The sequence below is a fragment of the Notolepis coatsorum genome, assembly GCF_963971535.1.
Source record: "Notolepis coatsorum genome assembly, chromosome: 9".
Taxonomy (NCBI): domain Eukaryota; kingdom Metazoa; phylum Chordata; class Actinopteri; order Aulopiformes; family Paralepididae; genus Notolepis; species Notolepis coatsorum.
Window position 1 is genome coordinate 133,464,707 of NC_140173.1, and position 25,844 is coordinate 133,490,550.

The 25,844-nt window shown below is 48.9% G+C and overlaps 1 protein-coding gene across 1 annotated transcript in view; it reads right to left on the reverse strand.

Annotated features, from left to right (window-relative positions):
• Window positions 1–1,059: 1,059 nt before the first annotated feature.
• akt3a (v-akt murine thymoma viral oncogene homolog 3a) overlaps window positions 1,060–25,844 on the reverse strand; it is a gene marked incomplete at its 3' end in the record, with an annotated part of 88,844 nt that continues 64,059 nt past the window's right edge. Inside the window, exons 8-11 of the mRNA XM_084321042.1 lie at window positions 13,295–13,509; window positions 8,066–8,153; window positions 5,762–5,864; window positions 1,060–1,145 (exon numbers count right to left, since the gene is read on the reverse strand). Coding sequence (XP_084177168.1) covers window positions 1,060–1,145; window positions 5,762–5,864; window positions 8,066–8,153; window positions 13,295–13,509 — 492 coding nt within the window. The remainder of the gene's footprint in view (window positions 1,146–5,761; window positions 5,865–8,065; window positions 8,154–13,294; window positions 13,510–25,844) is intronic.

Genomic DNA, 25,844 nt, shown 5'->3' on the forward strand with positions numbered 1-25,844 from the left:
ATGACAGAAACAATAGCCTATAATGCCAGTCTCAACAGACCCAGGCTGTAAATCTGTGATGTTTGTAGAAATTGGCGTTTTTTTTTTACAAATAAGACATCACTTCCTGTTGACCATATGTTTATCTCAAATTCGATTGGATTTGGCAGTCAGCTGGTTTGGCCTATCAATTATTGAATGAATACATTTAAACATGTTGGTTCCTAGATGCCACAACAGCTCCAACAGAGGTTTGCCCCAGGAGGAACAGGAACTAATTTAATTGTCAGAAAATCCATTATGGCAGAAATCATACCGGTAAATCCTTATTGGCAAATGTGTTGTCCACAAGGAGCCCGTCTCAGAGTATCATTTTTGTGACTGGGTCAGGAGGAGATACAGTCAGTTTGGCCCGATGGTGTCATTAGAGGAATGGTCCTGGGGTCACCTCCGTTAGGGGTCATGAATGTTCACAGTTCATTTTATGGCAATCCGCCCATTACTTTTCAAGATATCTTGTTCACAGACAGACAGACAAACAAACGAGGGCGAAAACATAACCCCCTTGGCAGCGGTAATAACACATACCGTAATACCTCTAAGAGCAGCCCAGGATGGATTATTTGATGTTTTACAATAGCATATATTATTCCCATAAAAGCATCAGCTGTTAATCGATTCGATTAAGTAGACTACTCAGAATGTGTAAACCATAATGTATCTGAATTGTTTTTTAAGGAAGTCGGTTGTTTTAGTTTTTTGAGGACCACACACCAAAGCACAGCAGATACACTGCTAGGGCTCCTGTAACTAAAGAGGCATTCCGTATAATCAAACACCTGGTCACAGTTCAATAATGTCTCACAATCGTGATGACAGATTTCGGGGCCTACAATGTGACTCGGCGTTTTTGCACCTGTCAAAAGTGTTTTCTTCAAAAAGGGAATCATAAAGTTCAAGAACCCAAAATGAGAGAAAAGGGGAGGGGCAGGATCTCTCCGGTCAAGCCGGATAGGGGGTTCTCGTCGTCCCACAGTGATGACCTCATTAGAGTCCGGCGGTGATGATGATGCCACCCGTTCATTCCCGTCCACTGGCGGAGTAGGAGAACTGTGGGAAATGCGGTCTCCTCTCGTTGTCCAGACAGTCCATTCCATCCTCGTCGACTACAAGGAGCAAGAGAGGAAGTGACATCACCATCATCCTAGGTCTCTCCATACTTTTCCTATTTGTTTGCTTTTTTGTTGGGGGGTTATGGTTTGGATAGTCTGAGAATTCTCCAATATTGCATGATTCAATATTTTAGTTTGTGTTATTATTATTCATCTATGTGTCTGTCTGTCTGTTTATCTATCTATCTATTTCTATATGTGTCTGTCTGTCTGTCTGTCTGTCTATCTATCTATATATGTGTCTGTCTGTCTGTCTGTCTGTCTGTCTGTCTGTCTGTCTGTCTGTCTGTCTGTCTGTCTGTCTGTCTGTCTGTCTGTCTGTCTGTCTGTCTATTTGTCTATGTGTCTGTCTGTCTTTAGGTTTTAATTAACAGGTGTATAAACAGAGTTTAGGTTTCATTACAGTTCTCCTGACTGACAGAACATGATGTAATTAACCACTGTACATTCGACACGCTAGCTAGTGTCCCTAAAAACCTCACATTAACATTTAAAAATCCCACATTTTCCAAACCCAGCTAAGAGCTGTGCGTGTGGCCTGGGACTATTACTGACGCACATGTTAGCCCAGTTAGGCAAGTAGGGGTGTGCGCGGAGACATCAGTACAATAGTAATAGTATACATTAACTTTTTTGCCTGTTTATTATTATTTTCCTATATAATCTTTCACACAGCCTGTAGATGTAAGCCAAAAAAACACTTTTTGTGCTATTTAAAAAAGTAGTAACAGCAGGCCTTTGCGCTCCACCTTCCCTGTATTCTTTTTATGCAGCCTGTAGTTTAATCTAATCTAATATTTGTGTGATGTTCTGAAAACAAAATCAGCTTCATAGAGAAGAAAATGTTTACTTGCTGTGTCGGAAACCAATCTTTAAAAGAAGCCTACAAACTAAAATTAGACCATGTTCAAGATTTTGTTTCTAAAGTCTATCATTTAACAAATTATTCACACATAAGAATGATAAATAGCCTAAATATTAAATTTGTGGACTATTTTCCATACATGAGTGTTACATCCCAATGTAATTGCTTCCCCAGTGTGTGTCTTGTCTCCATTTAGTTTCCTCCCTCCAGCCAGAACCCGTCCTCCACCATTGTTCCCATCTATTCCTGCCCCTCCATTGGTGGACTACTGTGCAGCACATCACCGATTGGTGGATGGGTTTCAAGACTCCTGCACCCAATCAGCAACCATCACCCACCACCCAATCCCGGATCACCATACCCTGGTTAAAACATGGCTGCTCAGATCATTCATTCCTCTCTCTGGCATGAGGCTAGCCTGTTGGTATTTTGTAACATTGCATTTGTTTATTGGCCTTTGTATTGGCGAAATTGCCTTTGTGTGTGTGTGGCCACAGAGAGCTATAGATTGTTTTGTTATATGTTTACCATTCTTGTATGTATCACTAATAGGGGTGTAACGGTACACAAAAACCACGGTTCGGTACGTACCTCGGTTTTGAAGTCACGGTTCGGTACGGGTTTTCGGTACAGTGGGGGAAAGTTTGGCTTTCCATGATCCACTCAGGGGTGATGTAGTGTGCAGTAACTAATTGTACTTGTAGGGCTGTCAACGAATATTCTATATTGAAATTAATAATCGACTTGAAAAGAAAAAATTATTATAATTATATTAGATTGTGAAAAAAAACAGCCCCCGGTGGGCAGTTAACATACCGTTGTATTCGTTCGGTACACACTACAGCCGTTCGGTTCGGTTCGGTACGGTACGGTACACACTGAAAAGGTTTGGTTCGGTACGGATACGTGTACCTTTACACCCCTAATCAACACTAATATGTATTTTTTTCCTCTTTTCCAGGAAGCACGGATGGGGTGAGCTGCCATTTCATTTGGATATTGTTTTCTGCTGTTTTGGTTAGGTAACGGTAGTTTCGGTACAGTAATGTAATTAATTTAAAGATTTATTTTTTGGCGTTTTATCGATTTATTTCTACTGGGCAGTCCAGTAGGGGGAGACAGAGGAGGAATGGGAGACAGAGTGGGGGGAAGACATTCGGCAAATAACGACGGGTTCGGGAGTCGAACCCGGGTCGGCCGTGTCGCGGCTGAGCGCGCTATGTGGTTCGCCACTGGGGCGCCCAATAATGTAATTAATTTGACCATAGATTAGGTTGGTTTATGTTGGAGAATAGTGGTGTTTGTTTGTTGTTTTGGCCTTGGCTCACCCTTTACATGTGCTGGTTATATAAATAAATATCATTGTGTTTACAAACCTTGTCCGTCTTTTCCATCAACCAACGTTTATGTTACAGCCCATTACCCTTAGACCTCAGGGGTCGTAACAATGAGGAAGGGCGAGCGGATACCGCCCCAGTTCCAATGGACCTGTCTCAAACCCTGCCCCTTTTCTTGATCCTCCAATCACAACTGTCGCTTACCTCGGACAAACTTGGTTTGTCCGAGGTAAGCGACAGTTGTGATTGGAGGATCAAGAAAAGAGGGCAGGGTTTGAGACAGGTCCATTATGTCGTTTTCTGACATGGCCATCCTTCAAAAGATAATACATTTCTTTCTTGATTTGGAGTAGTGGAAATATTCTTTTATAATGTTTGAAATGGTGTGTGTCTGGAAAACAAAAGCATTGTGATGCACGTTTTATTCAGTATCTCCGTTTACCAGAATTCATTAAAATGAATTAAAATGAATGAATAATATTAATATCCGTGTAATTAAAATATTTGTGTCCATCTCATTATCTGTGCTTTTCCAAATTCATGTTCGGATTCTGACTCATCCCTAGTGGCAAGACACACCTAGACACACACACCTAGACACACACACACACACACACACTCACTCACTCACTCACTCACTCACTCACTCACTCACTCACTCACTCACTCACTCACTCACTCACTCACTCACTCACTCACTCACTCACTCACTCACTCACTCACTCACTCACTCACTCACTCACTCACTCACTCACTCACTCACTCACTCACTCACTCACTCACTCACTCACTCACTCACTCACTCACTCACTCACTCACTCACTCACTCACTCACTCACTCACTCACTCACTCACTCACTCACTCACTCACTCACTCACTCACTCACTCACTCACTCACTCACTCACTCACTCACTCACTCACTCACTCACTCACTCACTCACTCACTCACTCACTCACTCACTCACTCACTCACTCACTCACTCACTCACTCACTCACTCACTCACTCACTCACTCACTCACTCACTCACTCACTCACTCACTCACTCACTCACTCACTCACTCACTCACTCACTCACTCACTCACTCACTCACTCACTCACTCACTCACTCACTCACTCACTCACTCACTCACTCACTCACTCACTCACTCACTCACTCACTCACTCACTCACTCACTCACACACACACACACACACACACACACACACACACACACACACACACACACTTGTAGCAAAGGCATTATAGATTATACACATTTACATGAATTCATTCAAACCTTTATTTAAGACTCTATAGACACACACATTCATCTAAAGTGGGCAATATCACACTTTTACTAACAAACACACACATGCATATATATATATATATATACAGCAGATGAGGTGAGGTTACTCCTCAGTCACACAACATAGATGTCAGTGAGCTTCAGTCAGCTTGTATTGACAGAAGCTTGACCCCATTGACTTGCATTGTTTTGTGCTTAATTATCCAGAGCTGGTTGGTATGAGGAACAGCAGGTTGAAAACGGACTAAAAGGCTAAAGCTAAAAGGGGTTGGTGGTCCAGTCCTCTTTCAGTCTGTCTCATTGTATGAATGTATTGTTAAAAGTAACTAATACTTGTTACAGGTGTTGCAGATGAATGTAGGAGTATTTTTAGTCCATTTTTAGTCATCCCCCAAAACAGAAAAAAGGAAGTAAAAACATATAACATTATACTTAAGTACAAAAGTACAATACTTTCAGGGCGGCTAGGTGGTGTAGTGGGCAAGGCACTCGCCACCAGTGTGGAGACGCTAGGATTCGCGTGTTCGAATCCAGCTCTCCACATTGTTTTCAGTTTAGCTGGTCGTCCGCAGTAATACACATTGGCCGTATTACGGGGAGGGAAACTGAAGGGTGGGGATCGGGCGTTGTGAACAAGCGACTCCTACAAGTCGGTTGGTGCGCCTGCGCAGTAGAATCAGGAAGTGTCGGGGGCAGCGTGAGCCTCCCACACGTTACTCCTCGACACAGAGATCGAGCTGCGCAGGTGAAAAGATGCGACTGCTGTTACCTCAAGTACCGGAGGGGACTTGTGCTATGTATGACTTAGTCCACATTGCAGCCGGCTTGTGGGAGGCAAGAAACAGCGTTCGTGACAGGGGAGGGTTGAATTGGATGATACGAAAATTGGGATGGGAGAAAAATATAGAAAAATGGGAGAAAAAGTGGATAAAAAAATTAAAAAAAAAAAAAAAAGTACAATACTTTCCGTCTCTGACATGTGCATATCCCAGAGATCATATTCAGGTTTTTCATAGTTGAATATGACCTCATCCTGTGTTATTGTAAATGGGATTGTGTTCACATGTGAGAGAGAGAGAGAAATGGAGAGAGAGAGAGAGATAGAGTGCCTTACATTTCTCTGGCGGGGTGATGGTGATGGTCTGGGCTGTGAACTCCTCATCAAAATACCTGGTGTCTGTTTCTGACGCCACCTGAGGCTTGAAGGGAGGAAGCAACTGGGAGGAGAGGAGACAAGAGGGGAGGGAAGATAGAAGGAGAGGAGAGAGAGGGGGGGGCAGGAGGAGAGGAGACGAGGGGGGAGGGAAGATAGGAGGACATGGGGGTAGATAGGAGAAGAGGAGAGAGAGGGAGGAGATAGAGAGGGGGGAGATACGAAGAAAGAGAGGAGGGAGATAGGAGAGAAGGGGGATAAGAGGAGAAAGTAGGAGAAGATAGAGGGGAGATAGGAGGAGAGAGAAAAACGGGAGATAGGAGGAGAGAGAGAGGAAACAAAAGAAGAGGAGAAGACAGGAGGTAAGGAGAAGGAGATGAGGAATAGGAGGAGAGAGGAACAGAAGAGGCATCACTTGTGTCTCATAGTGTATGTGTTGTCACACAGCATCCGACTCCCACCTGGAGGTGACACACGCACCACACTGAGACCTTGGGGACACAAGGTCACACCTCCCTCTGCTGTTGTGTGTGTGTGTGTGTGTGTGTGTGTGTGTGCATGCTAATATGCATCACATGTGCAATTCAAAGGTCTCACAGACAATTAAATGACATGTTAATTTCAGCCAGCGATGGAGCTTTTGAAAAAATTATTATTCAGCAACACTTGAAATCAAAGAAAAGATGAAAACTAAACAAATCACTTGAAACTAGAGTAGGAAAAACTAGGCATGGGTAGGATATCACACAATTTCCCCAATGCTAAAATCCGATACCAAGCGCCTTGTGTAACATGTCAGAAATCAAAGCCAAATCCCTTTAATTTCCATGTTGGATCTCTCTAATGAGGAATATACAATAATTTATTTTGTCCAAACGACCTCAAACTAATAATCTAATTTCAGGGGGTAATTTCTTCTCCCTTTTTCTCCCCAATTTAGTTGTCATGCCAATTCCTCCTGCCAATGTCATGGTCATTGTGCAATCCTTCTGTTGGTCTTGAGAGGGTGTATACTACCACATGCTTCCTCCGATACATGTGGAGCATAATGCATGCAGAGGTTCATGTTATCTCTCCTAGATCCCCCTCCCTTCTGAACAAGCACCCTGACGTTGCTATTGCAACAACCAGGACGCTTATTGCTTAATAACAGCGGAGCAGTGCTGCCGTTGCTTCCGCATTTTCCCTGATTGGCTGCGACACGCCCCGCGGCCCTGATTGGCTGCGACACGCCCCGCGGCAGGCGCGGCAACCGCAGAGCGGAGCGGCAGAGCTTGCGGCATTATGTAACCGCCCTAATCCGCCAAGATTTTCATTCGGCGCTCAGCTCACCTGGCAACGCAGCGGTCCTGCGGTCCTGCGGTCCGTTGTTGACAAGTTCGAATCCCATAATTTTTTTTTTTTTTAACGTGATTTTTCTTTAACGTGTATTCTTTCGCCGGTTAAGGTTAGGCATGGTTAAGGTTAAGGTTAAGGTTAGGCATTGTTTCGGAGTTGGTTAAGGTTAGAACGGTTAAGTTTAGGCGCTGTTAAGGAGCTGGTTAAGGTTAGAGTTTGTCTTAGAGAATGGCAATATTCTTTCTATGGTTAAGGTTAAGGTTAGGCATGGTTAAGGTTAAGGTTAGGCATTGTTTCGGAGTTGGTTAAGGTTAGAACGGTTAAGTTTAGGCGCTGTTAAGGAGCTTAGAGAATGGCAATAGACAGCCTATTTCCGCACTGCCGCTCTCCCGCGTTGCCGCGGTCACATGGTCAAATTGTCACATTCTTGCACTGCTCCGCTGTTAAAAAGTAACACGCAACCAGGACTCATACCCCCACCTGCTTCTCACCTCCAAACACTGGCAATTGTGTTCGTAGGAACGCCTGACCAAGCTGGAGGTACCGCTAATGGGAATTGAACCCGGGTCTCTGCGGCGGTAGGAGAGTGCTTAGTTGTGTTTAGTGCTTAAAGGAAAACTCCAACATTTTGGGAAATTCGCTTATTTGGCATCTACCCTGGAGTTAGACAAGAAGATACATACCCTTTTTCTTCTCTGTGCATGCAGTAGGAGTAGGAAGACGTGCACCGTTAGCCTAGCTTAGCGTCAGTCACTGGAAGTAGGTTCCTCCATTAGCCTAGTTCCCAATGTCTTCCTACCCCTACTGCATGCACAGAGAAGAAAAAGGTATGTATCTTCTTGTCTAACTCCAGGGTAGATGGCAAATAAGCTAATTTCCCAAAATGTTGGAGTTTTCCTTAAATTTTTCACCTTGCGTTCCATTTACCTTTCTATCATAAACCTCCTGCCAGTCCACGCCAGAGAAATAACTGTGTCTCATGATCTCCTTGGCATCGTCTGGACCTCCTCCAAGCCTAGAGGAGAATAAGATCAAACAAATGATTAGTGAATACTTGTTTTCATTCATTGAGTAACTCCATTTTATCCTCAATACTTAGAACCAAAACAGAAGAGTGTGACGTTTGAAGGGAATCAAACCAAACTTGACGGACACAAAGAACTCCCAACATATTGAAGCTGACACCACTGGGTGTACTTGGATACGTGTGCGTATGTACAAGTGCGAAGTCCGTGCACATGTGCACCGGTACTGGACCTTCATAGGTATTTGTGTTAGGGATGCCCCGATCGATCGGCCACCGATCGTTATCGGCCGATAATCAGTATAAATATGCGATCGGTGATCGGTGATAATGCTTTATTTTCGCCGATCGTCAAAACCGATCTCACTCGCTGAGTTCTGTCTCAGACACCGGGTGGTGCGGCGTCTGCTCCACCCTCCAGCCCCTCCCGCACGCATGTAAACACGGGTCTAGTCTAGTCTAGTGGGACCGGACGTGACCTCCCTGAGCTAATGTTAGCTACCGTTACAAAATGACCCAGTCAACCATTCACTTCCAGTCCAATACATGATGAGGCATTGTCTAACCGAACGGTATCTAGCCGGCCAGCTACTGATAGCTCCTGACATCAACAAACGCTCCAGCAAGTCTAGTAGAGACGTGTATGATACCTCCGCTAGCTCACGTTAGCTGACGTCAGCTCACTGTTCAAAACGAAATGTCCCACTGAACTAAATAGTTCACTGAGGCGCTGTATCAACGTTATATAGCCGGCCAGCAGTAGCCACAGATAGCTCCTGATATCAATGTTTTATAACACTCATTCAATGCGTATTCGAGCTGAGGGCATGTTGTTGAATGTGATCAATAGGGTCCAGCTGCAGCTCCGGAGAATCCTGGCCGTAGCTGCAGGCTACTCGAGTATAGGGTCCAGCTGCAGCTCCGGAGAATCCTGGCCGTAGCTGGAGGCTACTAGAGTACACACAGACAGTGGAGCTTGTTGCGTGGTGGCGATGTCTCGCAGATAATACAAGTACAAGTCTAATTATATAATATATATATATTTTATAAAAATTAAAATTAAAATTTATATAAAATAATTTAAAACATTTTTTTAATCAAAAACGATCTGTATCGGATCGGTATCGGCCGATATGGCTCACGACAATCGGTGATCGGGCAAAAAACGTGATCGGGGCATCCCTAATTTGTGTGTACATGTGAGTGACCAGACATCCCATGAATGGCAGATTTCATTAGACGTACTTTGTGAACTGACTTTAACCCTTTCAATACCACACTCCCAAATGGTTAACCCCTTCACTGCGACAATACAGAAGGTTAACCCTTTCACTGCCACACGACAAAGGGTTAACCCTTTCACTACCACACTACAGATGGTTAACCTTCTGTAGTGTGGTAGTGAAAGGGTTACGATTAAACCAAGTTGTCTGCACATTCTTTCCACAAGGTTTGAAGGAAGGCCAGGATCCAACTAAGGCCTACTTCCTATTTAAGGCCATTTGATGATGCTAATGATGCAGGCGGTGTCGCTGCATCTGCCCTCATCCAACAAAGGAGCCAACAGGTAAACAGAGACATCAGAGATCAAATCTGGGCAGTTAGAATAGAATACATTTGAACTCTATGGTATCACCATTCAATAGTATTGAAGAATCGATAAGATAAGTGATCGATAAGTACTTATGATTACTTCCCCTAACCATTTTATAATGCATTTCCTCATTACCACATCCCAGATGCATCTTGCTATGTATTTTATTTGGGTTAATTGCGACTCTAATGACATCCTGTTGTGATTAATGCGTTAAGAATTCTTTTTACCGTTTGACAGCCCTGGGCCCTCATTTATCAATGGTGCGTACGCACAGATATGTGCGTAAACCGTGCGTACGATCATTTCTAAGCAAAGTGTGGGACTTATCAATTTGAACGTGTGCTTGACATTGTGCGTATATCTACGCACAGCTCAGACCGTGCGTACCTGGCGCCCAGAGGTAGAATATGAAGACTGCAACACGGAAATAATCTTTTGTGCATTCGTTTCAACACTGGCGTGTTCATATGACCCGTAATTCATTATAGTTAATTGTAAAATAGCGACATTAGTGTAATTATTGTCAAATCCTATAAATAGCATTTGGAATAGGTCTTTCCAAATGAATGCATCTTATTTATTTATCGTTGCATTTGGCTGATAAGTCATTGCCGGTGGCCAGGAGGAACACATTAAATTGTAATGTTATTACTGGGGTATCTGTAATTAAAATATCACTTAAATATCAATTCATTAAATAAAACTGATACTTTTTGCAAGGGTTTACTGACTGTCATACAAATAATCAACCATCTACATACTGTAACTTTTCAGTGCACGATTTTATTTACATTGTGACAACACAGTCTATTTGTGTGCTCCCGCACAGACGTGATGGAATTCAAGTTCGAGTTTTTATTGATCACATAAGCAGGCTACACATGGCGTAGGCTACATGGCAGTGAGATTCATTGTTCTTGTATGCTTTCGTATTATTGTTATAGTATAGGCTATTGTCAAGAAAGGAAGTACATTATTTTCAATCGTGGCTTTAATTCGTAGCCGAGAAGCAGTTTCCTAACAGCTTCTAATCCCGATCCGTCTCAGCCACATGCATAACTGTCTGAGACCGGCTATGGAAACAACTCATAAATAGACTACTGTAAATAAAATAGCATATAACATTATAAAGGATATAGGCTATAGCAGGGGTCCCCAACCTTTCTTCCCCAGAGCCCCACGATTCCTTGGAGACATAGGAATATGATATGATATGATATAGGTATACTGGTCCGTCAGCGAGGAGATAGCCCACAGCGGATAGCCATTTGAGAATAGGCTATTATTATGGCCAAACGAGGGCCTATAGCCTATACATATTATTTAATGTTTTCATAAGCGTAAAGATACAAGGACAACAGTTAGATTAACGATCAAGTTAGTTGACTGTATGCAGGCTTCGCAGGGCTCTGTGTCTGTGCCATAATCCTATACATATTATTTAATGTTTTCATAAGCGTAAAGATACAAGGACAACAGTTAGATTAACGATCAAGTTAGTTGACTGTATGCAGGCTTCGCAGGGCTCTGTGTCTGTGCCATAATGTCTGTTGCATAATGTATTATATATCATTTATATAGGCTACCTAATACCAACATCAAAATAGATTGTATGCCTCTACAAATCATATTATACCAGGTAGCCAATCGAACTTTAAAAGAATGAAATGAAAAAAGGCATTCATATTCCAGCATTGTTATTAAGACACCAACACCAAACAGGTTAACGGTCTTTATTAGTATTTTACGCTGCCCAGGCAGCAATGGTTTTTAGGGAGTCGTTGATATCCAACATCACCGTGTACAAGTCCGTCAGCCTGTCGCGTATTTCTCCCGTAACACGCGTTGTGTCTTCTTGGTTCAACAGTGCGTTAAATTAGTTGGTTTTAGACCTCCGTGAACAATCTCGCTCGTGAAGTATCTCAGAGTTCGCTCGGCTTAGTCCCTTATTTCACATCCCATGGGGGTGTTTCATTACCATATATGGATAATCATGCACGAGCATAGACGGTAAGAACAAATGGTATTTATCAACACGGAGTGTGCGTACGGCCTGCGTACGCACAGTTGATAAATCCCAATTTTTCTGTGCGTAGAGACATTCCGTGCTTAGGAACAAAAATAGAACACTTTCTACGCATTATTGATAAATGAGGGCCCTGGTTTTAACACATCCCCTTATCCCCATAGATCTATAAATCTTAAATCTAAAGATCATAAATCTATCCCCAGTAGATTTGACATGTATCCACAGTAGATTTGTAAATGTGAGGGAGAAAGATGACTATTTACCTGCCAACTGTATCCCCTTGTAGCCTGACTCTAACTACACTTAAAACAGCTGGAAGAGTCTGGTAAATGTCTCTGACGTAGCTGACAGCAGGGGTCTGGTGAGTGTCTCTGACAGCAGGGGTCTGGTGAGTGTCTCTGATGTAGCTGACAGCAGGGGTCTGGTGAGTGTCTCTGATGTAGCTTACAGCAGGGGTCTGGTGAGTGTCTCTGACGTAGCTGACAGCAGGGGTCTGGTGAGTGTCTCTGATGTAGCTGACAGCAGGGGTCTGGTGAGTGTCTCTGATGTAGCTGACAGCAGGGGTCTGGTGAGTGTTTCTGACAGCAGGGGTCTGGTGAGTGTCTCTGATGTAGCTGACAGCAGGGGTCTGGTGAGTGTTTCTGACAGCAGGGGTCTGGTGAGTGTCTCTGACGTAGCTGACAGCAGGGGTCTGGTAAGTGTCTCTGATGTAGCTGACAGCAGGGGTCTGGTAAATGTCTCTGATGTAGCTGACAGCAGGGGTCTGGTAAGTGTCTCTGACGTAGCTGACAGCAGGGGTCTGGTAAGTGTCTCTGACGTAGCTGACAGCAGGGGTCTGGTAAGTGTCTCTGACGTAGCTGACAGCAGGGGTCTGGTAAGTGTCTCTGACGTAGCTGACAGCAGGGGTCTGGTGAGTGTCTCTGACGTAGCTGACAGCAGGGGTCTGGTAAGTGTCTCTGACGTAGCTGACAGCAGGGGTCTGGTAAGTGTCTCTGACAGCAGGGGTCTGGTGAGTTTATTGTTCTGATCGGAGCAGACATTTTTAAAAAGAGCAATCGTAAAAAGTCCTCTGCTGTGTGAACGTCCCGCCCTCCGCTCTGCTCAGCACAATGTCAGTTTGAGTGAAGGATCTGCAAACCAATGAATGGCTAGGCTCGGAAACATACGAAAAGTAGAGATAGCATGTAGAAATGCTAGGCTGAAGACAATGTACTGTACTGTACTGTGTCACACAATGAAATGTGTTTTCATTCATCCAACGTGTCAAATAAAAGAGAAACGGTATAGCACTTGAAGTCGATAGCGAAAACGTTTCAATGATACCTTTGTGTGTACTTGTGTATCATACCGCCACACACACACACACACACACACACACACACACACACACACACACACACACACACACACACACACACACACACACACACACGCACACACACACACACACACACACACACACACACACACACACACACACACACACACACACACACACACACACACCGTTTGTTGGGGTCCTTGATGAGCAGGCCGGACAGCAGGGACTTGGCGTCGGAGGACAGCGTGCGTGGGAACTTGATGTCCTCCATGAGGATGAGCTCAAACAGCTTCTCGTGGTCCTGGTTGTAGAAGGGCAGCCGGCCGCACATCATCTCATAGGTGACCACGCCCAGACCCCACCAGTCCACCGCACGGCCGTAGTCGTTGTCCTCCAGGACCTGCACGGGGGGGGGGGGGGGGGGGGTCAGGAGAGAGAGATGGTTGTTGGCGGATGAGCGACCAGACATCCCTTGAATGGCAAATTAACATTATGCAAAGGACCTTTGGATTAAACCAAGTTGTACGCGGGTTGCTGTGATGAACGCTCTCGAAGTGTCCAAGCTAACACTATCTTTGCCAATGATGCTCGCTGTGTTATCTCACGACAGAGCCAACAGACCAACTCTGTATGTCAACAACAGCTATTGTTAAAACAATTTATTCACAAAACAGATCGTCATTCAATGTTATTGACTCCACATGTGACTGGTGCTCCTAACCATTTTCTCCAGTATTTCTTCAGTACCACACTCCCTCAACGACCGCCGTTGAGTGACATTACCTTGAGCAAGGCACTGAACCTTCAACCTTGCTCAGTGGTCAACAGTGTCAGACTGTGGATGTACAGGGCGCCTGAATACTTTCGACAACAAATGTTTGTTTCCGCCTCTCTGATTGGCCACACGCGTTTCTGGTCATGTGACATGTGCGCCAATCGTGGGACCGCAAGTTTCTACACTGGTTAAGCTTAGGCGCTCTTTCGAAGTTGGTTAAGGTTAGAGTTTGTCTTAGAGCATGGCGATAGAACGCCTGCCCTGATTCCGACGGTTAAGCTTAGGCACTCTTTCGAAGTTGGTTGGGAGCATGTCTATGTTCCCCGGGTCCTATGTTCCCCGGGTTCTATGTTCCCCGCTTTGATTGATTGATTGATTGAACATTTTAGACCACCAGCCCTGATTCCAAACTCTAACATTAACCAGTTCGAAAGAGGGCCTAAGCTTAACCGTTCGAAACAAGGCGGACATTAATAATTAATAAAATAATAAAAATTTATAAAATGTTCAATCTATTAATCAATCAAAGCGGGGAACATAGGACCCGGGGAACATAGGGATGATCCCAGTTGGTTAAGGTTAGAGTTTGTCTTAGCGATAGAACGCCTGCCCTGATTCCGACGGTTAAGCTTAGGCACTCTTTCGAAGTTGGTTAAGGTTAGAGTTTGTCTTAGAGCATGGCGATAGAACGTCAGGTAGTTTGCAGGCTGTTAGACCCGGAAATAGGCGCAGAACTTGCTGTCCCACGATTGGCGCACATGTCACATGACCTGGCCAATCAGAGCGCAAAACTCGAACGCGGAAACAAACATTTGTTGTCCAAAGTATACACGCGTACAGGGCAGCTCCCAGGTGTGAATGTGTGGAACTGAATTGGTGTGGCGGGGTATTGTGGGTACATTTCCCCTGTGACCTTCTTGTTATGGGAGAGGATGATGACAAAACCATCAAGGGGCATGAACCAGAATCGAACCTACGATACCAAAAATACACGACATGCACCTTAACACGCTTAGCACCACCAACACTCTTTGACATGTTGTACTATATTAATGGACACCCGTCTACAATTTGGCATTTCAGCCCCTGATCATGTCAAGACGTCACGCCACCATCTCAGGGTACACTTGTAAAAACAGAGACACAAGGACAGACAGACTGAGACCGAGAGACAGACAGACATCAGTATAAGATAGCCAAAGAGAGTCTATATCCTGTGGGGTTAGAGACGATTTAAAACTAAATAAAAACAAGCAGTTGGTGGTGAAAAAAAACATACAAACATGGTCTGGGGACCAGAAAGTGTCCTAATTGTCTCCGCGGGAGCACAGATAAGGAGGGTTGAGGTGTATATATCTGTTCCAGAAACGCACAAAGTAGTCAGGTCGCTTCCTTGCTTGCCAAGAAGCTCTCTCTCGCTTTCTCACTCTATCCACAGTGGCAAACATCACATAGTGGCATGTCTTCATAGGCCGCTGTTAGTAGGGTGTCGGCGCGCGCGTTGTGACGCTAAAATAAACCACCAGATGCCACCCTCGGGGTCCTTGCCAGCTATCCCCCCCTGGCACGGTGGGCCTTTCACTGGCACAAGCAGACAGAACAGGGGGTGGGCTGGACGGAGCGGGCCACAGCGCGGGTTCAAGACCAGTGGCACCTGCAAGCTGGCTAGAGCACATAGGTACAGACGTGTGTGTGTTAAGTGTGTGTCTGTGTGTAGGAAAGTATGGAAGGGGGAAGGAAGCCACTCCAGAATCAAAGTCCAAAGATATGTTCTGGGCTCCTCTCCACCACCCGACTTGATCTCCTCTCTCCTTTCCCGTCACGCTGTCATCACGCCACCCTTCTGTCGCGCACCTAGTCCTCCCTCCCTCCTCTAATCCCCTCTTCACCCTCTCTCACCTAGTCCTCCCTCCCTCCTCTAATCCCCTCTTCACCCTCTCTCACCTAGTCCTCCCTCCGTCCTCTAATCCCCTCTTCACCCTCTCTCACCTAGTCCTCCCTCCCTCCTCTAATCCCCTCTTCACCCTCTCTCACCTAGTCCTCCCTCCCTCCTCTAATCCCCTCTTCACCCTCTCTCACCTAGTCCTCCCTCCCTCCTCTAATCCCCTCTTCACCCTCTCTCACCTAGTCCTCCCTCCGTCCTCTAATCCCCTCTTCACCCTCTCTCACCTAGTCCTCCCTCCCTCCTCTAATCCCCTCTTCACCCTCTCTCACCTAGTCCTCCCTCCCTCCTCTAATCCCCTCTTCACCCTCTCTCACCTAGTCCTCCCTCCATCCTCTAATCCCCTCTTCACCCTCTCCTCTCACCTAGTCCTCCCTCCGTCCTCTAATCCCCTCTTCACCCTCTCTCACCTAGTCCTCCCTCCGTCCTCTAATCCCCTCTTCACCCTCTCTCACCTAGTCCTCCCTCCGTCCTCTAATCCCCTCTTCACCCTCTCTCCCCTAGTCCTCCCTCCCTCCTCTAATCCCCTCTTCACCCTCTCTCTCACCTAGTCCTCCCTCCCTCCTCTAATCCCCTCTTCACCCTCTCTCTCACCTAGTCCTCCCTCCATCCTCTAATCCCCTCTTCACCCTCTCCTCTCACCTAGTCCTCCCTCCGTCCTCTAATCCCCTCTTCACCCTCTCTCACCTAGTCCTCCCTCCGTCCTCTAATCCCCTCTTCACCCTCTCTCACCTAGTCCTCCCTCCGTCCTCTAATCCCCTCTTCACCCTCTCTCACCTAGTCCTCCCTCCCTCCTCTAATCCCCTCTTCACCCTCTCTCACCTAGTCCTCCCTCCCTCCTCTAATCCCCTCTTCGCCCTCTCTCACCTAGTCCTCCCTCCCTCCTCTAATCCCCTCTTCACCCTCTCTCACCTAGTCCTCCCTCCCTCCTCTAATCCCCTCTTCGCCCTCTCTCACCTAGTCCTCCCTCCCTCCTCTAATCCCCTCTTCACCCTCTCTCACCTAGTCCTCCCTCCCTCCTCTAATCCCCTCTTCACCCTCTCTCACCTAGTCCTCCCTCCCTCCTCTAATCCCCTCTTCACCCTCTCTCACCTAGTCCTCCCTCCCTCCTCTAATCCCCTCTTCACCCTCTCTCACCTAGTCCTCCCTCCCTCCTCTAATCCCCTCTTCGCCCTCTCTCACCTAGTCCTCCCTCCCTCCTCTAATCCCCTCTTCACCCTCTCTCACCTAGTCCTCCCTCCCTCCTCTAATCCCCTCTTCACCCTCTCTCACCTAGTCCTCCCTCCTCCCTCTAATCCCCTCTTCACCCTCTCTCACCTAGTCCTCCCTCCCTCCTCTAATCCCCTCTTCGCCCTCTCTCACCTAGTCCTCCCTCCCTCCTCTAATCCCCTCTTCACCCTCTCTCACCTAGTCCTCCCTCCCTCCTCTAATCCCCTCTTCACCCTCTCTCACCTAGTCCTCCCTCCGTCCTCTAATCCCCTCTTCACCCTCTCTCACCTAGTCCTCCCTCCCTCCTCTAATCCCCTCTTCACCCTCTCTCACCTAGTCCTCCCTCCCTCCTCTAATCCCCTCTTCACCCTCTCTCTCACCTAGTCCTCCCTCCCTCCTCTAATCCCCTCTTCACCCTCTCTCTCACCTAGTCCTCCCTCCCTCCTCTAATCCCCTCTTCACCCTCTCTCACCTAGTCCTCCCTCCCTCCTCTAATCCCCTCTTCACCCTCTCTCACCTAGTCCTCCCTCCGTCCTCTAATCCCCTCTTCACCCTCTCTCACCTAGTCCTCCCTCCGTCCTCTAATCCCCTCTTCACCTCTCCTCTCACCTAGTCCTCCCTCCCTCCTCTAATCCCCTCTTCACCCTCTCCTCTCACCTAGTCCTCCCTCCCTCCTCTAATCCCCTCTTCACCCTCTCTCACCTAGTCCTCCCTCCATCCTCTAATCCCCTCTTCACCCTCTCTCACCTAGTCCTCCCTCCGTCCTCTAATCCCCTCTTCACCCTCTCTCACCTAGTCCTCCCTCCCTCCTCTAATCCCCTCTTCACCCTCTCTCACCTAGTCCTCCCTCCCTCCTCTAATCCCCTCTTCACCCTCTCTCACCTAGTCCTCCCTCCCTCCTCTAATCCCCTCTTCACCCTCTCTCTCACCTAGTCCTCCCTCCATCCTCTAATCCCCTCTTCACCCTCTCTCACCTAGTCCTCCCTCCGTCCTCTAATCCCCTCTTCACCCTCTCTCACCTAGTCCTCCCTCCCTCCTCTAATCCCCTCTTCACCCTCTCTCACCTAGTCCTCCCTCCCTCCTCTAATCCCCTCTTCACCCTCTCTCACCTAGTCCTCCCTCCCTCCTCTAATCCCCTCTTCATCCTCTCTCACCTAGTCCTCCCTCCCTCCTCTAATCCCCTCTTCACCCTCTCTCACCTAGTCCTCCCTCCCTCCTCTAATCCCCTCTTCACCCTCTCTCTCACCTAGTCCTCCCTCCGTCCTCTAATCCCCTCTTCACCCTCTCTCACCTAGTCCTCCCTCCCTCCCTCCTCTAATCCCCTCTTCACCCTCTCTCTCACCTAGTCCTCCCTCCGTCCTCTAATCCCCTCTTCACCCTCTCTCTCACCTAGTCCTCCCTCCCTCCTCTAATCCCCTCTTCACCCTCTCTCACCTAGTCCTCCCTCCCTCCTCTAATCCCCTCTTCACCCTCTCTCCCCTAGTCCTCCCTCCCTCCTCTAATCCCCTCTTCACCCTCTCTCACCTAGTCCTCCCTCCCTCCTCTAATCCCCTCTTCACCCTCTCTCACCTAGTCCTCCCTCCCTCCTCTAATCCCCTCTTCACCCTCTCTCCCCTAGTCCTCCCTCCCTCCTCTAATCCCCTCTTCACCCTCTCTCACCTAGTCCTCCCTCCTCTAATCCCCTCTTCACCCTCTCTCACCTAGTCCTCCCTCCGTCCTCTAATCCCCTCTTCACCCTCTCCTCTCACCTAGTCCTCCCTCCCTCCTCTAATCCCCTCTTCACCCTCTCTCACCTAGTCCTCCCTCCGTCCTCTAATCCCCTCTTCACCCTCTCTCTCACCTAGTCCTCCCTCCCTCCTCTAATCCCCTCTTCACCCTCTCTCACCTAGTCCTCCCTCCCTCCTCTAATCCCCTCTTCACCCTCTCTCACCTAGTCCTCCCTCCCTCCTCTAATCCCCTCTTCACCCTCTCTCACCTAGTCCTCCCTCCCTCCTCTAATCCCCTCTTCACCCTCTCTCACCTAGTCCTCCCTCCGTCCTCTAATCCCCTCTTCACCCTCTCTCACCTAGTCCTCCCTCCGTCCTCTAATCCCCTCTTCACCCTCTCTCACCTAGTCCTCCCTCCCTCCTCTAATCCCCTCTTCACCCTCTCTCACCTAGTCCTCCCTCCCTCCTCTAATCCCCTCTTCACCCTCTCTCACCTAGTCCTCCCTCCCTCCTCTAATCCCCTCTTCACCCTCTCCTCTCACCTAGTCCTCCCTCCCTCCTCTAATCCCCTCTTCACCCTCTCTCACCTAGTCCTCCCTCCCTCCTCTAATCCCCTCTTCACCCTCTCTCACCTAGTCCTCCCTCCCTCCTCTAATCCCCTCTTCACCCTCTCTCACCTAGTCCTCCCTCTAATCCCCTCTTCACCCTCTCTCACCTAGTCCTCCCTCCGTCCTCTGATCCCCTCTTCACCCTCTCTCACCTAGTCCTCCCTCCCTCCTCTAATCCCCTCTTCACCCTCTCTCACCTAGTCCTCCCTCCCTCCTCTAATCCCCTCTTCACCCTCTCTCACCTAGTCCTCCCTCCCTCCTCTAATCCCCTCTTCACCCTCTCTCACCTAGTCCTCCCTCCCTCCTCTAATCCCCTCTTCACCCTCTCTCACCTAGTCCTCCCTCCGTCCTCTAATCCCCTCTTCACCCTCTCTCACCTAGTCCTCCCTCCGTCCTCTAATCCCCTCTTCACCCTCTCTCACCTAGTCCTCCCTCCCTCCTCTAATCCCCTCTTCACCCTCTCTCACCTAGTCCTCCCTCCCTCCTCTAATCCCCTCTTCACCCTCTCTCACCTAGTCCTCCCTCCCTCCTCTAATCCCCTCTTCACCCTCTCTCACCTAGTCCTCCCTCCCTCCTCTAATCCCCTCTTCACCCTCTCTCACCTAGTCCTCCCTCCCTCCTCTAATCCCCTCTTCACCCTCTCTCACCTAGTCCTCCCTCCCTCCTCTAATCCCCTCTTCACCCTCTCTCACCTAGTCCTCCCTCTCTAATCCCCTCTTCACCCTCTCCTCTCACCTAGTCCTCCCTCCCTCCTCTAATCCCCTCTTCACCCTCTCTCACCTAGTCCTCCCTCCCTCCTCTAATCCCCTCTTCACCCTCTCCTCTCACCTAGTCCTCCCTCCCTCCTCTAATCCCCTCTTCACCCTCTCTCACCTAGTCCTCCCTCCGTCCTCTAATCCCCTCTTCACCCTCTCTCACCTAGTCCTCCCTCCCTCCTCTAATCCCCTCTTCACCCTCTCTCACCTAGTCCTCCCTCCCTCCCTCCTCTAATCCCCTCTTCACCCTCTCTCACCTAGTCCTCCCTCCCTCCTCTAATCCCCTCTTCACCCTCTCTCACCTAGTCCTCCCTCCCTCCTCTAATCCCCTCTTCACCCTCTCTCACCTAGTCCTCCCTCCCTCCTCTAATCCCCTCTTCACCCTCTCTCACCTAGTCCTCCCTCCCTCCTCTAATCCCCTCTTCACCCTCTCTCACCTAGTCCTCCCTCCGTCCTCTAATCCCCTCTTCACCCTCTCTCACCTAGTCCTCCCTCCCTCCCTCTAATTCCCTCTTCACCCTCTCTCACCTAGTCCTCCCTCTCCGTCCTCTAATCCCCTCTTCACCCTCTCTCACCTAGTCCTCCCTCCCTCCCTCTAATTCCCTCTTCACCCTCTCTCACCTAGTCCTCCCTCCCTCCCTCTAATTCCCTCTTCACCCTCTCTCACCTAGTCCTCCCTCTCCGTCCTCTAATCCCCTCTTCACCCTCTCTCACCTAGTCCTCCCTCCCTCCCTCTAATCCCCTCTTCACCCTCTCTCACCTAGTCCTCCCTCCCTCCCTCTAATCCCCTCTTCACCCTCTCTCACCTAGTCCTCCCTCCCTCCTCTAATCCCCTCTTCACCCTCTCTCACCTAGTCCTCCCTCCGTCCTCTAATCCCCTCTTCACCCTCTCTCACCTAGTCCTCCCTCCCTCCTCTAATCCCCTCTTCACCCTCTCTCACCTAGTCCTCCCTCCCTCCTCTAATCCCCTCTTCACCCTCTCTCACCTAGTCCTCCCTCCCTCCTCTAATCCCCTCTTCACCCTCTCTCACCTAGTCCTCCCTCCCTCCTCTAATCCCCTCTTCACCCTCTCTCACCTATAGTCCTCCCTCCCTCCTCTAATCCCCTCTTCACCCTCTCTCACCTAGTCCTCCCTCCCTCCTCTAATCCCCTCTTCACCCTCTCTCACCTAGTCCTCCCTCCCTCCTCTAATCCCCTCTTCACCCTCTCTCACCTAGTCCTCCCTCCCTCCTCTAATCCCCTCTTCACCCTCTCTCACCTAGTCCTCCCTCCGTCCTCTAATCCCCTCTTCACCCTCTCTCACCTAGTCCTCCCTCCCTCCTCTAATCCCCTCTTCACCCTCTCTCACCTAGTCCTCCCTCCCTCCTCTAATCCCCTCTTCACCCTCTCTCACCTAGTCCTCCCTCCGTCCTCTAATCCCCTCTTCACCCTCTCTCACCTAGTCCTCCCTCCCTCCTCTAATCCCCTCTTCACCCTCTCTCACCTAGTCCTCCCTCCGTCCTCTAATCCCCTCTTCACCCTCTCTCACCTAGTCCTCCCTCCCTCCTCTAATCCCCTCTTCACCCTCTCTCACCTAGTCCTCCCTCCCTCCTCTAATCCCCTCTTCACCCTCTCTCACCTAGTCCTCCCTCCCTCCTCTAATCCCCTCTTCACCCTCTCTCACCTAGTCCTCCCTCCCTCCTCTAATCCCCTCTTCACCCTCTCTCACCTAGTCCTCCCTCCCTCCTCTAATCCCCTCTTCGCCCTCTCTCACCTAGTCCTCCCTCCGTCCTCTAATCCCCTCTTCGCCCTCTCTCACCTAGTCCTCCCTCCCTCCTCTAATCCCCTCTTCACCCTCTCTCACCTAGTCCTCCCTCCCTCCTCTAATCCCCTCTTCACCCTCTCTCACCTAGTCCTCCCTCCCTCCTCTAATCCCCTCTTCGCCCTCTCTCACCTAGTCCTCCCTCCCTCCTCTAATCCCCTCTTCACCCTCTCTCACCTAGTCCTCCCTCCCTCCTCTAATCCCCTCTTCACCCTCTCTCTCACCTAGTCCTCCCTCCCTCCTCTAATCCCCTCTTCACCCTCTCTCACCTAGTCCTCCCTCCGTCCTCTAATCCCCTCTTCACCCTCTCTCACCTAGTCCTCCCTCCCTCCTCTAATCCCCTCTTCACCCTCTCTCACCTAGTCCTCCCTCCCTCTTCTAATCCCCTCTTCACCCTCTCTCACCTAGTCCTCCCTCCCTCCTCTAATCCCCTCTTCACCCTCTCTCACCTAGTCCTCCCTCCCTCCTCTAATCCCCTCTTCACCCTCTCTCACCTAGTCCTCCCTCCGTCCTCTAATCCCCTCTTCACCCTCTCTCACCTAGTCCTCCCTCTGTCCTCTAATCCCCTCTTCACCCTCTCTCACCTAGTCCTCCCTCCCTCCTCTAATCCCCTCTTCACCCTCTCTCACCTAGTCCTCCCTCCGTCCTCTAATCCCCTCTTCACCCTCTCTCACCTAGTCCTCCCTCCCTCCTCTAATCCCCTCTTCACCCTCTCTCACCTAGTCCTCCCTCTGTCCTCTAATCCCCTCTTCACCCTCTCTCACCTAGTCCTCCCTCCGTCCTCTGATCCCCTCTTCACCCTCTCTCTCCTAGTCCTCCCTCCGTCCTCTAATCCCCTCTTCACCCTCTCTCACCTAGTCCTCCCTCCCTCCTCTAATCCCCTCTTCACCCTCTCTCACCTAGTCCTCCCTCCCTCCTCTAATCCCCTCTTCACCCTCTCTCACCTAGTCCTCCCTCCCTCCTCTAATCCCCTCTTCACCCTCTCTCACCTAGTCCTCCCTCCGTCCTCTAATCCCCTCTTCACCCTCTCTCACCTAGTCCTCCCTCCCTCCTCTAATCCCCTCTTCACCCTCTCTCACCTAGTCCTCCCTCCGTCCTCTAATCCCCTCTTCACCCTCTCTCACCTAGTCCTCCCTCCCTCCTCTAATCCCCTCTTCACCCTCTCTCACCTAGTCCTCCCTCCGTCCTCTAATCCCCTCTTCACCCTCTCTCACCTAGTCCTCCCTCCGTCCTCTAATCCCCTCTTCACCCTCTCTCACCTAGTCCTCCCTCCGTCCTCTAATCCCCTCTTCACCCTCTCTCACCCAGTCCTCCCTCCCTCCTCTAATCCCCTCTTCACCCTCTCTCACCTAGTCCTCCCTCCCTCCTCTAATCCCCTCTTCACCCTCTCTCACCTAGTCCTCCCTCCCTCTTCTAATCCCCTCTTCACCCTCTCTCACCTAGTCCTCCCTCCCTCCTCTAATCCCCTCTTCACCCTCTCTCACCTAGTCCTCCCTCCGTCCTCTAATCCCCTCTTCACCCTCTCTCACCTAGTCCTCCCTCCCTCCTCTAATCCCCTCTTCACCCTCTCTCACCTAGTCCTCCCTCCGTCCTCTAATCCCCTCTTCACCCTCTCTCACCTAGTCCTCCCTCCCTCCTCTAATCCCCTCTTCACCCTCTCTCACCTAGTCCTCCCTCCCTCCTCTAATCCCCTCTTCACCCTCTCTCTCACCTAGTCCTCCCTCCCTCCTCTAATCCCCTCTTCACCCTCTCTCTCACCTAGTCCTCCCTCCCTCCTCTAATCCCCTCTTCACCCTCTCTCTCACCTAGTCCTCCCTCCGTCCTCTAATCCCCTCTTCACCCTCTCCTCTCACCTAGTCCTCCCTCCCTCCTCTAATCCCCTCTTCACCCTCTCCTCTCACCTAGTCCTCCCTCCCTCCTCTAATCCCCTCTTCACCCTCTCTCACCTAGTCCTCCCTCCCTCCTCTAATCCCCTCTTCACCCTCTCCTCTCACCTAGTCCTCCCTCCCTCCTCTAATCCCCTCTTCACCCTCTCTCACCTAGTCCTCCCTCCCTCCTCTAATCCCCTCTTCACCCTCTCTCACCTAGTCCTCCCTCCCTCCTCTAATCCCCTCTTCACCCTCTCTCACCTAGTCCTCCCTCCGTCCTCTAATCCCCTCTTCACCCTCTCCTCTCACCTAGTCCTCCCTCCCTCCTCTAATCCCCTCTTCACCCTCTCTCACCTAGTCCTCCCTCCCTCCTCTAATCCCCTCTTCACCCTCTCCTCTCACCTAGTCCTCCCTCCCTCCTCTAATCCCCTCTTCACCCTCTCTCACCTAGTCCTCCCTCCCTCCTCTAATCCCCTCTTCACCCTCTCTCACCTAGTCCTCCCTCCCTCCTCTAATCCCCTCTTCACCCTCTCTCACCTAGTCCTCCCTCCCTCCTCTAATCCCCTCTTCACTCCTCGCTCCTTTACTTCCATCCTCTCAGCCGCTCCGTCGTTCACCTCTGGAGGAGCGATGGGACAGAAGTAGAGAGAAAGGGGCAGACGGATGGAGGGATGGGATGGAGGAGAGGGAGCTGTGTTTCGTTAACGTAACAAGCGTTTTGATTAACACGTCTGTGTGTGTTGTTAAGACTTTGTGTGTGTGCAATATGAATGTGTGTGTGTGTGTGTGTGTGTGTGGGAGATGAAGACATGTCCTACTGATTATGTGTGCGCGTGAGTGAGAGAGAGTGCGTGCGACTGACAGATAATAAGGCAGGGCTGGAGACAGGCCAGACCAGCATATGCTGCTCATCTCGCCAATAATAATAACATCCCCTCATGCTAATAATGGAATGGAGAGGCTGGACGCACGCACGCACGCACGCACGCATGCACGCACGCACGCACGCACGCACGCACGCACGCACGCACGCACGCACGCACACACACACACACACACACACAACTCCGGTTATCGTTGAAGAGTAATTTGTATAAAACTAGACAACTCGTGAGTGCCTCTAAAAAGGAGTCTCCACCACCATCAGAGATGTATGTGCTTGACATTCTGTGTATTCCCAGTGGTAGGTAGCCTCATGCATATATTATTAATGCATGTGCCGGTAATACAATACATTGAGTACTGTGTATGAACCGGTATGTCCTACTTACCAGTGGCAGGGCACGAAATTAACATTTCTACTTGGTAGCACTGGTGCTCCCAACTTCAAAAAGTTGGGAGCACCAGCACAAATTTAGGAGCACCCACCAAAATGTAAGGAGCACCAACAATATATATGTACCGTACTTTTCGGACTATAAGCCGCGGCTTTTTTCCCCATTTTGCGACCCTGCGGCTTATATAACGGTGCGGTTTATATGTGACTCGACGTGACCAAACTCGAAAATGTAAACATCTAAATATTGCTTTTTTGACTGCATTGAAATGTTATTTATCTGTTCCCTTATTTGCTAAACTTAATACAACTTGTAAATGAGTTAATTCTTGTTATTTGTCCGACAGTATTGTGTCCCAATGCTAATTACATATGGTAATTAAACATTAAAACACCTGCGGCTTATAGTCCAGTGCGGCTTATATATGTACACATCATTCAATTTAGCTGCTGCGGCTTATAGTCTGGTGCGGCTTATAGTGCGAAAAGTACGGTAATATATTTTTTTTATTGATAAAAAAGTGACAATATAACAGTACAGTAATGCAGTAAAACAGTGAAAGTAGCCTTAAACTATAGTATAGTGTAGCCTATAGTGTAGACTAGGCATGTGCCGGTATGACATTTTGAGGGTACGATAACCTTAGGCAAAAATACCACGGTTTCACTGTATATCACGGTATTCGGTACATAAAAAAATCCCCCATTGAACAAAATGTATTTTATTACAGTGCACTTCTTCAACTTCAAACTTCAAATTACTTTATTTTCCTTTCGGAACTTCATTTGTGCAGT